At 48.0% G+C, this 12,045-nt stretch overlaps 1 protein-coding gene across 1 annotated transcript in view; it reads left to right on the forward strand.

Annotated features, from left to right (window-relative positions):
• Nucleotides 1–2,055: 2,055 nt before the first annotated feature.
• IRX6 (iroquois homeobox 6) overlaps nucleotides 2,056–12,045 on the forward strand; it is a 40,377-nt gene continuing 30,387 nt past the window's right edge. The window contains exon 1 of the mRNA XM_040633086.1: nucleotides 2,056–2,124. Coding sequence (XP_040489020.1) covers nucleotides 2,056–2,124 — 69 coding nt within the window. The remainder of the gene's footprint in view (nucleotides 2,125–12,045) is intronic.

The following is a 12,045-nucleotide window of genomic DNA, read 5'->3' on the forward strand; positions in this document are numbered from 1 at the left end:
CCGCCTCCCCCAGAATGCATGCGTGTCCTAAAACCTAGCCCACTCGGCTCACAGCCCTTGACCGCCCCGGGCATTTTCACTTCAGACACCTGATACATGACAGGCCGGCATCGTTCATGAATCACAAGGAAGGAGCGAAGCCCGCTCTCTACTGGATCACCGTTGCTTTCAGCGTTTGCTCCTGATGGTGGATCCATTGTGCCCCGCGACCTAGGATTTGTCTGCCCAATGTGGTGACTTGGGAGCCCAGGCTCTCGTGGAATCCAGCAGAAAATGCAGAAAAGGCGAGGGGGAAAGGCCAGCCACCACCAGGGCTAGCAGCCCTTGAAATCTGGGAACCCTGTAGCGACAGACCAGGCTCCAAGAAAGCCACCCCCACTGAGAGGCTCCTGGGAGGGGTGTGGGATTCCTGGACACCGCCCCGGCCTGTGATTCTCGCCACAAACCTGGAATTGTATGTCTTCATCTGAAAAGCTTGAGATTTTCCCTCCCAGATGTTACACATGAGATGGCAGCGCTGATAGAAACAGACACAGCACGACTTTGATGTTTGCATGTGCCCTGATGCTCTGCTAGAGGGAGTCCTTGGGGATGTGGGTCCTTAAAGAGATATTCACGAGCCCCCCCCCTCCCAAAAAGAGCCCATGCCCTCCCAACAAACCAGCACGCACAACTGTTCTTAATTCCAGTGAATTGTTTTCTTTTATTATTCGTTTTGGCAGTAAAAAAAATACCCCTTGGATATCAAAGAAGGCAGGCCTACTAGAAATTATTATTAGATTAGTAATCATGGTGGTAATAAATTGGACCGAACAAGAGTTGATGGAATGGACCCTCCTGGCCCCAAGCACAGGGCTGTCAGTTCTGCTTAACTCTGTCTTCGTTCTGCCCTGGGTTATAAGTCCTTGTGTGTCTGTCTCTCTCTCTGCTGGAGTTGTCAGCACCTGGAAGGCACAGGCCTCGTCTTGTTCGCTGGTTACTCCCAGCCCTGCACGGCACAAAGCACAGAGAGTGCTTAATCAATGCATCAAGTAAGATATTCAGGAAAGCTTCAATTAGCTAGAAACCTCATTGAACTGAATTTTATAAATTACCCTCTACTCAAAGGAGGACAAGGCGAATGGGAGGAGAAAGCTCAAGGATTAGATGCTTTCTGCTCTGTTCTGGCTTTTGTCTTGAAAGCATCTGTAAGGACTGCCTTCAGATCGGCTCTGGTTCGACTCAGTGTCTACACCCTGTATTTCCCCTCCCCAGGCCTGGAGAGGAAGTCTGAAGAAGGCCTGATCGAAACAAGTCCCTCTTTGTCCCTGAACCATGATGGGGCGGAGACAGGGAAATAGTTTCAGACATTGAACAAATGTTGTCCTGGGGCCCAAACATTCATTCATTCACTCATTCATTCCTTCAACAAGCGGTCTACCATGCGCACTGCTCCAGGCGGTGGGACGTAACCCGGAGCCCCCTGTCCCAGTGAGGGAGCCAAGCAGGCAATAAACAAGGGAACTCAAAACAGGGGTGCTATGTCAAGTGACTCCAAGTGCTGCAAAGAAAAATAAAACAGCTTCAGGGCACAGGGTGGGGAGAGGCATTCCTCGAAGGAGCTAAGGAAGGCGTTTCTGGGAGGGGGTGCAAGCCACAGATGACAGGAAGAGAGCTCCGGGCCGAGGGGACGGCCAGTGCACCCTGGGGGAGCGCCTGGGACTTTGAAGGAGCCCCGTGTGTTAGCCAGGCTGCCCTAAGGACTTGGGATTTTACCCTGGATGAGATGGGTTTTGTGCAGAGACATAATGTGATCTGATTTGCATCTAAAAGCCCGATTCTGGCTTCTGCCTGGGTGCTGGACCAAGAGGGCCGGAGTGAGGAGGGAAAAAGGGAAAAGCAGGTAGGAATGCCAGTGCAGGATCCCGGCCGCGTGTGATGGTGAGCTGGAGTCTTGGGGGGGGGGGGGGCATCAGCTTCCAGACAGACTTCCCTGGTACAGCAAGCAGGATTTGTTGGGGTGTGTGTGTGTGTCCGCACATGTGCGTGTGTGCAGGGGGAGAGACAGAGGCGAGGATGATGGCAAAGTTGGAGCCCAAGCACCTGGAGAACCAGTGTGGGACCTGGAGGGGTGGGGTGGGACAGGTGAGTTCACCTGTGAATCGAGGCTCCTTCCCTTATAAAATAATGAGGCTATTTCTGACCTCGAGGGGCTGCCGTGTTGAATCAAGAGCATGGGTGGAGGCAGATTTAAAACCTAGCAGGGCTCTGTAAAGGTATCTTTACCCCTCCTCGAGAATCGGCGGCACATTCTTTCAGGATTTCTTACCTGGTGGACGTTCAGAATCATCGTTTCTCTCAAGAGGACAATCAGAATTACAAGAGGAGCGTTTTCATCACACAGATGCTAGGGTGAGCCTGCACCTGTGAGGGGGTCCCGTGCCGGGGGGGCGGTCGGGCGCAGGTCACAGAGCTCTCCAGATAGGTCTCAGGTGTGCTCCGATGGAGACCTGGAGGTTTGGAGGAACACGGGCAGACATGGGAGGATAAGGGACACATAGGAGAAGCAGCGCCCTGTCTTACAAGGATCTCTGACCTTGGGGGTTGAGACCTGAGCTTAAAGAAATAGAATTAGGTTTATTATTATTAGCATAATATATTAAGATTCACCCTAATTCTCCCTAGAAGAAAATTTGAAGGGAAATGAAGAAATTGAGTCATTGAGTACTTTTATGGTTTCTATATTAAAAGTGATATTAAAGTGATTTTACAAGGCAAAGAATATTGTTTTATAAGTTCACTGTTTTGTATTTTATTATTATAAATACAGTAGACTGTGTATTTGAATCAAGTAGAAAATCGTGATTTCTGGATAGTCAGTAATGGTCGGCTAACTCTTCCAAGAGTATAAAATGACACAGTTGTAAAAATCACATGTGTTGGGGCGCCTGGCTGGCTCGGTCAGTAGAGAATATAACTCATGATCTCAGGGCTGTAAGTTCAAACCCCACATTGGGTGCAGAAACAACTTAAAAATAAAATCACTTTGGGGCGCCTGGGTGGCACAGCGGTTAAGCGTCTGCCTTCGGCTCAGGGCGTGATCCCGGCGTTATGGGATCGAGCCCCACGTCAGGCTCCTCCGCTGTGAGCCTGCTTCTTCCTCTCCTACTCCCCCTGCTTGTGTTTGCTCTCTCGCTGGCTGTCTCTATCTCTGTCAAATAAATAAATAAAATCTTTAAAAAAATAAAAAATAAATAAAAATAAATAAATAAAAATAAAATCCCTTTTAAAATTACATGTGTGTATATATGTATATACGCACATACACATATGTATTATACACAAAAATGTGTGTACATGTATACAGATATCACATGTATATAAAATACATACATACACACAGACATGTAATATATGCAGACACATCTATCACTGAATCTGAAAAATAGAAATAATTCAAACTCTAATCAGTCACATGGCCTGTGGTGGGTTTTTTCTTGTTGTTGTTTTGTTTTGTTTTTCATTTATAAAGTAAAAATTTACTGACCACTGACTGTCAAAAGGCAAAGTTACTCTTATCTTTGCTGTGAAGCTCTGAATTACCTAACTCTACCACTAGGGGGTAGCATCTTCCATTACTTTCTTCAACTGTCATTTCCACCTGGATTATGGGTACATTGGACATACAGTTTTAAGAGTGTTGAGGAAAGAGGGGGAGATGTGTCTTATATGGCAGTAAGTTCAGTGTGTCTCTTTATCATCCTCACTTGAAAGATGGGGAAACTGATGCTCAGAGAGGTTAAGTGATTTACGGGAGGCCACACAGCTGGAACCATATAGAGCCAATGCTGAAATTCAGTTCTAACTGCAGGAACCAATTTGCTAACCACAATGGTGAATACCTCTCTGTGTCCCACGAAATTATTTCAATCTACTGTCAAAAGAGTCCTAAGGGACCGGTGGTCCAACTACTTATGTGATTCTTGAAAAGGTTTTGAAAACTACAAAGTGCTATACAGATATAAGGAGTTTTATTGGTAATAAAATTGTATCCTGTCTGATTCAAATTGCCCTACAACATGACAAACTCCTTGAGAATGGGAAGCCCTGCTTCTCCTTTTTTTTGGGCCCCGCTGCTGGTGCCCAGCACCCACTGGGCGCCCCACACATGCTCACTGAAGTGTTCATCTGCATTTGTCTGCTCTGTGAAATCGGAGAAGGCACAATTAATTTGGCTGCACTCGGTATTATTAATGTTGCTGAGATTGATATCAGTGCTGAATGCCAGAGAAGCATTCCAGCTGCCTGTCTTCTTGAATCGGCACGGCAAGAAAGATGAAACAGTTTCAAGTTTCCCCAGCGAGGCCCTACCTAGCACTGATTCATGACTTCTGTGCGGACTCCATACCAGCGCGTGCAGCCCACGCCAGGCGCCGCTTCTCACCTGTAGCATCTATGGCAACGGCTGACGCTGTGGGGTGTCTCCCGGATGCCAGGCACCACGCTAAGCCTTTGTCGTGCATGGCCTTACTTCGCCTTGCCCACCACCCTATGACACAGGAACTACCAAGTACGATCCTTATGTGATGACTGAGGTTCAGAGAGTTTAGTAACTTGCCCATGGTCAAACGGTTGTATGGCATTAGAGCTGTGTTTCAAAGCCTAAATTATTAATCAGGACACTTACGGACCTCTGAACATCAAAGAGGAGTCCATACGCAATACCTGACCAGTTCGCCAAACTCTGGACACGTGACGAGAAGCCCACGATCCAGAGAAATATATAATCCCTTACAAAAGCCAAGGGAGGGAAAACGGATGCCACAATCAATCAATCTCTCATTCTCTCCATCAGGACACAGACATTTCTTTTGTATGTGGACAATTTGATACATGGAGTCCGGAGCATTCTGCACGTACACCAGGACAGCGAAACGGAAAGGCAGGAAATCACTCCGACTTCAACAAATAACAGATTAAAAAACAAGGGGCGTCATTGGAGTTACTGAGGTTCCAAAGTAACTCAGGACGCGTTTACCGTGGAGCCAGGCCTCCGCACTCTGGGGAAACAATGCCCAGGTAATTATTTTAAATGAGCATTAATTATGTCATTATTAGAAATGGGGAGAAAATGCAATTTCCTTCTGTCACTTCTTGATATCTTAACTAGAAGAATATTTGCCATGCTATTATAACAAGCCACTGTTCGCATAATGGTGCCCTGGCAATAATACAGAGACATGCACATTTTCATATGACTATATCATGCCTAACTAATGAGATTGCTCATTTCATAACTTCAGTTCCATTTTTATTATTTCATAAAACTGGAAGTCCTTATCCATTTTATGAAAAACACCAAACCTTTGTGAAATTCATTAAATAAGCATAAAAAATTCATTAAACAAGTGAATTGCATTCAGGGCTGCTTTGATGCAAATGCCCTTTAAGCAATGTAAAACTCCATATTGATTTAACCTTTCATGTTCTGATATTTCCATGTGGATATAAAAAAAATTCTTTATTCAGGGAATGAAATTAAGTGCTGATCCCTTGATCTCCAGCTGGGCAAGATAGATTGGTCAATTTAAGTAGAGCTGCTGATCAGCAAACAACTGAATTTAAAAGTATTAAGGCATGTCGATATTTTAAGTATTGTCACCTGCACATCAAGCAATGGGGAAAAAAATTATTATTCCAGCGCAATTAAGTTTGTGTTTGCTGTCGAGCTGACCTTGAAAGGCTAGCCCATTGGGCCACGGCTTCGTGCCCTTGGAAGTCGACAAGGGCAACAGTGGCGAGGTGTAAGACACCAACAATAGCCTGAAGAGTTTGAATGGTGTGGTCAGAGCAACCACAAAATAATTAGCCTGGAGGCGAAGTCCCCTTGGGTTGTGTCCCCTCATTAGTGCGGGACAGCCGGTAGAGCAAACATGAGTTCAGAGGAGGAGGAAGGGGTTTGCCCTTCACCCAAGAAATGCTTCTGGGAGCCCTCATTAGGCAAAGAGCGCAACACAGGCTTTAAAGGACTTGAAGGCTCCATGGGCTCCTGGAATGCATCGAGCCACTCATTCATGTATTCACTCAGTCAGTCATTCAAACGATATATATCAGATGTCTACTTTTTGTCAAGTAGATGCTTGGGGCTGGGAGTATAAATTGTGAATGACAGCTGTGGCTCACGGACCGTGAGAGGGGTTTTGCAATGAAGAAGCTGCTCTCGGGGGCGCCTGGGTGGCTCTGTCAGTAAAGCGCCTAACTCTTGATTTCAGCTCAGGTCATGATCTCGGGGTTGTGCGATCGAGTCCCACGTGGGGCTCTGCGTGCCGTGCGGAGTCTGCTTGGGATTCTCCCCCTGTCTCTTCCCTCGCTCATGTTCGCTCTCTCTCTCTCAAAATAAAAATAAATATATCTTAAAAGAAGAAAAAAAAGAAACTGTTCTCTTAAAAAAAAAAAAATCTGGTCCATAGCGTTAGAGGCCTGAATCAAATCTCTGCTCTGTTATTTACCAATCACGTTGTGTGGCTTTGAGCAAGTGATTTGGTCTCTCTGGGCATCAGCTGCCTTGTGTTACTGCTGTTGGACCAACTAAATGAGATATTGCATATAAAACCCCTCAGCAGAGTGCGTGGCAAGCAGAAGGTGCCTGAGAGGGGGCGCTCATGACCATCTTCTTCATCATCACTGTTATTTCAATCTGAACTTCTCATGTTGCAGATCACGTAACCGGGATTTGGAGAACAGGGCTCAACGAAGACTGGGTAGCAGACTGGGACTCAGAGGAGGTTTTCCCATGCCAACAGTGGCCCCGGCAGCCTCCTGAGCTAGAAGCTCCGTAATCAAATGGACTCCTGACTGAAAGTGGCTTTTGCGACTGTACAATCCAGGGCTGGACCTGCTGAGGCTTCAGGTGAGGCATGATCCAGGAGCCCAGGCTTGTCGCCAGGATCCAGCTTCTTTTTCTTGACTTCCCTGCTCCATTTGCTTGGTGAGGACTCCAACCCCAGGAAAGCATTTCCTCTCCCAGTCCCAAGATGGCTTTCAGGAGCTTGGACAGCTTCTTGCTTGTTCATGCCCCCGAGGAGAAGAAAAGAATCTTTGTCTCAGCACTGCCAGGCGAAACCTGAAAACCAGTATGATCAGACCAGCTGAAGCCACACAGTCATTCCCACATTAATACCTGGAGCCAGTCGATGGAAAGGGCCGATTGGCTTAGCCTGGTCTCGCTCACATTCCACCTTGGGCTAGGGGTGCCAACAGCCCGCCTGGAATCAGAAATCAGGGGCCAATGGGAATGTGGGAGGACGGTAGGAAAATGCTGGAGATATCACCACAAACATCCTCACACAAACCCAAAGGCCGCACGCCACTGCAGGGTGAGGGTTCTACCGTATCTAACTAGTATTCATAAAAACAGTGACGTGAGAAAGAGTGAAGGCTGCATTCTTACCCACACACTGGAGTGTGAGCTTCAGGACGGCGGAGATCACATCGCCAGCCTGTCTCCCCAAGGCATGGCACTGTGCGTGGGGGGCCCTTGAGTCACGGTCATGAGCATCAGATGACTTGGCAGGAGTCCGAAGCCCAGCCCTACCACTTACATATGTGAACGCTCATGTGAGAGGGGAAGAAGTCAGGATCTATCCACAGAGTGTTATGAGCATCGGTGAAGGAGTATCTGTAAGGCACGTAAAAGAAATCTGGATAGGAAGCCTTAGAATAATCTTATGTATTATTATTATTATTATTATTATTATTATTATTACTAGATACTGCCAGGCCCCCATCTGTACCTTCAGTGGCGTTTGACATTGCATGCGCTCATACAAGGTCACCGCGCCCAGCGTACCCTGCACCTGTCCTGACCCACACCTCTGTCGCTGCTGTACCTCTTTTCCTTGAGACCTACAGCAAAGCCACCTTCTCTGTGGACCGTTTCCTAACCCCCCTCCGCTTTACATTCCCCCAGATCCTTCTCTCCCCTCTGTTTAGGAGCCCTTGACCCACTGTGTTGCTGTTTGCCTCTTACTTTGCTAGAGGCACTCAGAGAACGTTTGGGACCCTGAGCTCCGTAGATTAGCCCAACTGCGGTACTTCGGTCAAACACGTGGGGCAGTGGGGAGGGGACTCAGGGCTGGAATCAGGGCGCCAATGTATCTAAATGTGTCGGGCTCCCTTGGTGGCAAAGGTTAACACCCCAACTCGAACTCGTTAGCAGTGTACAGCAAGAAAACGTTAATGGTATGGTGGTCACAATGGGAGGCTCAAGTTCTTGATGGAAAGACGCTCCCAGATTCAGAGACTATTAAGATTTTGTAATACCAGGGGGCGCCTGGGTGGCACAGCGGTTAAGCGTCTGCCTTCGGCTCAGGGCGTGATCCCGGCGTTATGGGATCGAGCCCCACATCAGGCTCCTCCGCTGGGAGCCTGCTTCTTCCTCTCCCACTCCCCCTGCTCATGTTCCCTCTCTCGCTGGCTGTCTCTATCTCTGTCAAATAAATAAATAAAATCTTAAAAAAAAAAAAGATTTTGTAATACCAAAGGACTCGGGAATGTATAGCCGAGCTATGCCAAGCAGAAGAGAACACGGCATGCGCTCCCTGGCGCCCCCATGGTCCCCGGCCCTGCAGGAAACCACCGGCACAGAGGGAGGGCCGACCAGGTGTAGGGAGCTCCGTTTGCCATTTCCACAAGGAGTGAACTGGGGTCAAGGTGAGTCCGCTTCTGGTCCTCACCGCCCCTGACCCTTCTGCAGCCTCTTGCCCCTTCCCTGCTAACTCACAGCATCACATTCCTGAATTGAGACACAGACTGAAAGGAAGGCTGATTTCCCAGGCCCAGGTCCTAGAACTGAGCTCTTCCCAAGCGCTTACTGAAATAGCTCTCGGAGACAGGAAATGTTACCTTCCTTATTCGATCGATGAAGGAACTAAGCCATAAAGAGCAATGAAGTGACTTGTTCTAGATCAAGAGTTAGTGACCCTGCTTACAGGATTCCGGACCCCAAGCCCTCCACCTCCAACCGACGGTGCCCAGGTAAGGTTGCCCGCAATTGAAGGAAGGGTAAAAGAGCTGGACACGCCAGGGACGGGGTTACAGCAGGACCTCGTGCGCAGCCAGGCAAGGCTGAACAACGGGATCCAGGGGTTCACTCTGGCCTCAGACTTACCTCCAGCAGGTAGAATTCACTCTGTCACGGCAAAGAGAATCCCCCTGGGGACGGACTGTGGCTGAGTCGCAGCTTCTGCATTTCGCATCAGTGGTGTCCAGTGCCGGTACCCCGAGGGCAGAGGGGTGGCGCTCCGAAAGAACTGCGCTGCTTGGGCCACGTGGCTGAAGTGGGTGGAAGAGCTCTGGGGAGGCCCTGAGCCGATAGGACTATAGATGACCAAACCGTAGCCGAGGTCCCGGTTCCTCTAAGCGCACAGTAAGCTGAAAGATGAAATAGACATGGCGAGCATCCAATGCTTAAAAAAAAAAAATGATGAGGTGCAAATAGTCACCAAGGCTATTTGTCATCTTTAAATCTGCTTAACAATAAGTATTCCTGCTCACTGCCAGGAAGAATAAAGCAAGAGATGGGAAAGACAGAACCGCATAGATAGATAGATAGATAGATAGATAGATAGATAGATAGATAGATAGATATGAGATATATATGATATATGATATATACGATATATATGCATATGTATATGTGATATATATGCATAGCTTCTGCAGCTGGGAAAACATGTTGCAGGCAAGATAAGGCCAAGGAAGCAGGTTGTCTGCTTGGAATCTTGGTAACTATAACACGCAAAGCCCCTGCTGGCATTACTCGTCCCTCTCTGCCCTGAGTGAGCTGTGTGGCTTTGGACAAGTCGCTCCCCCTCTCTGAGCCTTCACTTCTTCCTCTGTGACTGGGGGCAAGGGCAGCTAATAAGCAGTGGTTTTTAAATGATGTTCTGCTGAGCCCTTAGGCACCCCTCAGACGCCCTTGTAGGAGGAGGGTAGGGCGCTCAGTGGGTGGGATCCCGAGCCACCCTCCCCCAACCCGATCCCCACCTTAACCAGAGCATTCTGCTTTTATCTCTTTCATAATCAGAGTTCTACATAATATGTTGAGGGAAGAAACAGCTCTGAGACTAAAAGGAAAATGAAAACCACTCTGCCGACCGAGCTCGGAGGCCTTCCAGCTCTCACATCCCAGCAGCCCAGGGAGATAATTGTGTCGGTTTCCAAGACCTTCGGCCTCTTGCAAATGATTTGGGCACCAAAGAGAAACCACACCCAGACACCCGTCTGCATGCTGCCTGCTGGGGGTACCAGATGGCTGGCCCCTCCACGTCCCCCCGCCCCCGCCATGACGACAAAAGCTCCCCCTCCAGAGTGTGAAACCCATCACAAAGAAAGGGCTTTCTTCCTGGGTAGGATCTCCCCCGACACTGCCTCCTTCCTGCCCTTACTGCTCACGGTCCCCTGAGAGTGGGGAGCCTTGCTGGTAAGACGGGGAGTCCTCCCTCTTGGCTAAATGGTTTCATGGGTAGTCTCTTGGTGTCATGAAATTGAAACAGAGCTTGTAGAGGCCTGGGTAAAACTCTATTCATTTGAGCTCCTAACAACTGCTGAAAAACACTATCTTTTCCATTCTGCTGATAAATTATGCCTTTCGTTTCGGACATCTGATTGTAAAGGCCCTTGGCAGGACTTGAAGGCATTTCACTTAAAACCATTATTAGATTTTCGTTTAGCTCTCCCTTGACGCCCCCCCCTCCAAAAAAAAGGCCTTCAGGTACCTCTGAGATATTTAAGTACACGTTTTCTTAAGAGACCACCCATACCAAAGGCAAATACTTTAAAAGTTGCTTTGTAATATTAAAAATGAGAGAGAGAGAGAGAGGGAGAACGCGCGTGAGAGAGAACCGGGTAGGTTTTCCATGATTACTAATTTAGCAGACTCTCTGTTATGTTTTATTGATAGTTCTAAACATAAATTTGCCTTTGGTATACTTTGCTGCTGATGCCTAAAATAAGACATGTAAGAACACATAATCCTATGCCTACGGCTTTTCAGAAAAATGTACAAAGGCTCTTTGTGGCAACCCAAGCAAGAGACATTTAAATGGAGAGGTGTAGGGCTTAGACGGCACTTCACATTTGGGCAGAAAGAGAAGTCGCTGGTTCCTCCCGGGTGTGTCTCTCGAAATCCCAGCATTCATGCAGTTTTAAAGACAACATTTCTTCTGGTTTATTCTCGAATTAGGAATCCTGATCTCGCTCCCATGTTATGTGCAATTGAAGAATCGTGTACATGTGAGGCCCCAAGTTCACGGGAGAAAAGGAATACATATGGCGCCCCTTAAGGGGGGGGGTATTTATGGCTCCAGCCTGCCAAGGATAGCAGCGTCATGTGTACGATGGGACGCCTTTACACGCTCAGAGAAACACAAAACTGTGTGCACAAAGCCCATAAAAAGCAATCCCTTTAAAGGATTTGCTGTCAGGTGGGTTTTTCCCCCCTCCCTTCCTCTTTAAAACATGAGGTGCCAAGGGATAATCAAATGTATATATTTTAGCTTCCAAATACTAATGGGCTTGAACAAAGGGTGAAAGACGGGAGAGCCGAAGCACAGGGAGGGTCGTGATGTCATCGGAGGCACTATTTATAAGTAAGGGATCTCGATAAAATAGTTTATCCATGAGGAAGGCCACTGTGAGCGACTTGACAGCATCTGTAACCAGAGATGTCGACACCACAGCCCCATTCTCATGCTGGGGGGTAACACTGTGTTTTCACGAGTGACGTGGTCACGTTCAAACTGGTGGGTTTTCTGCGGCTTGTCAATTGCTGGAGAGCCAGGCAGTCGGGACGGCCTCAGTCTGTGGTCCGTCGGGGCCCTTCCGAAGGGCAAATGGCCTATTCCCCTGACCCCGTTCTGCAGGCGCAAAACAGGGCACGAGCAGACAGAGCCAAAGCCATCTCTCAGTCTTATTTTAAAGGAGACAAACTATGTAATCGCGCGCTCTAGGCAAACACGCTCTCAGAGACAGATCAGCTTCACTCCCTGGTATCCTGGAGCACAA

The sequence above is a fragment of the Ursus maritimus genome, unplaced genomic scaffold (assembly GCF_017311325.1).
Source record: "Ursus maritimus isolate PB19 unplaced genomic scaffold, ASM1731132v1 scaffold_19, whole genome shotgun sequence".
NCBI classification, from domain to species: domain Eukaryota; kingdom Metazoa; phylum Chordata; class Mammalia; order Carnivora; family Ursidae; genus Ursus; species Ursus maritimus.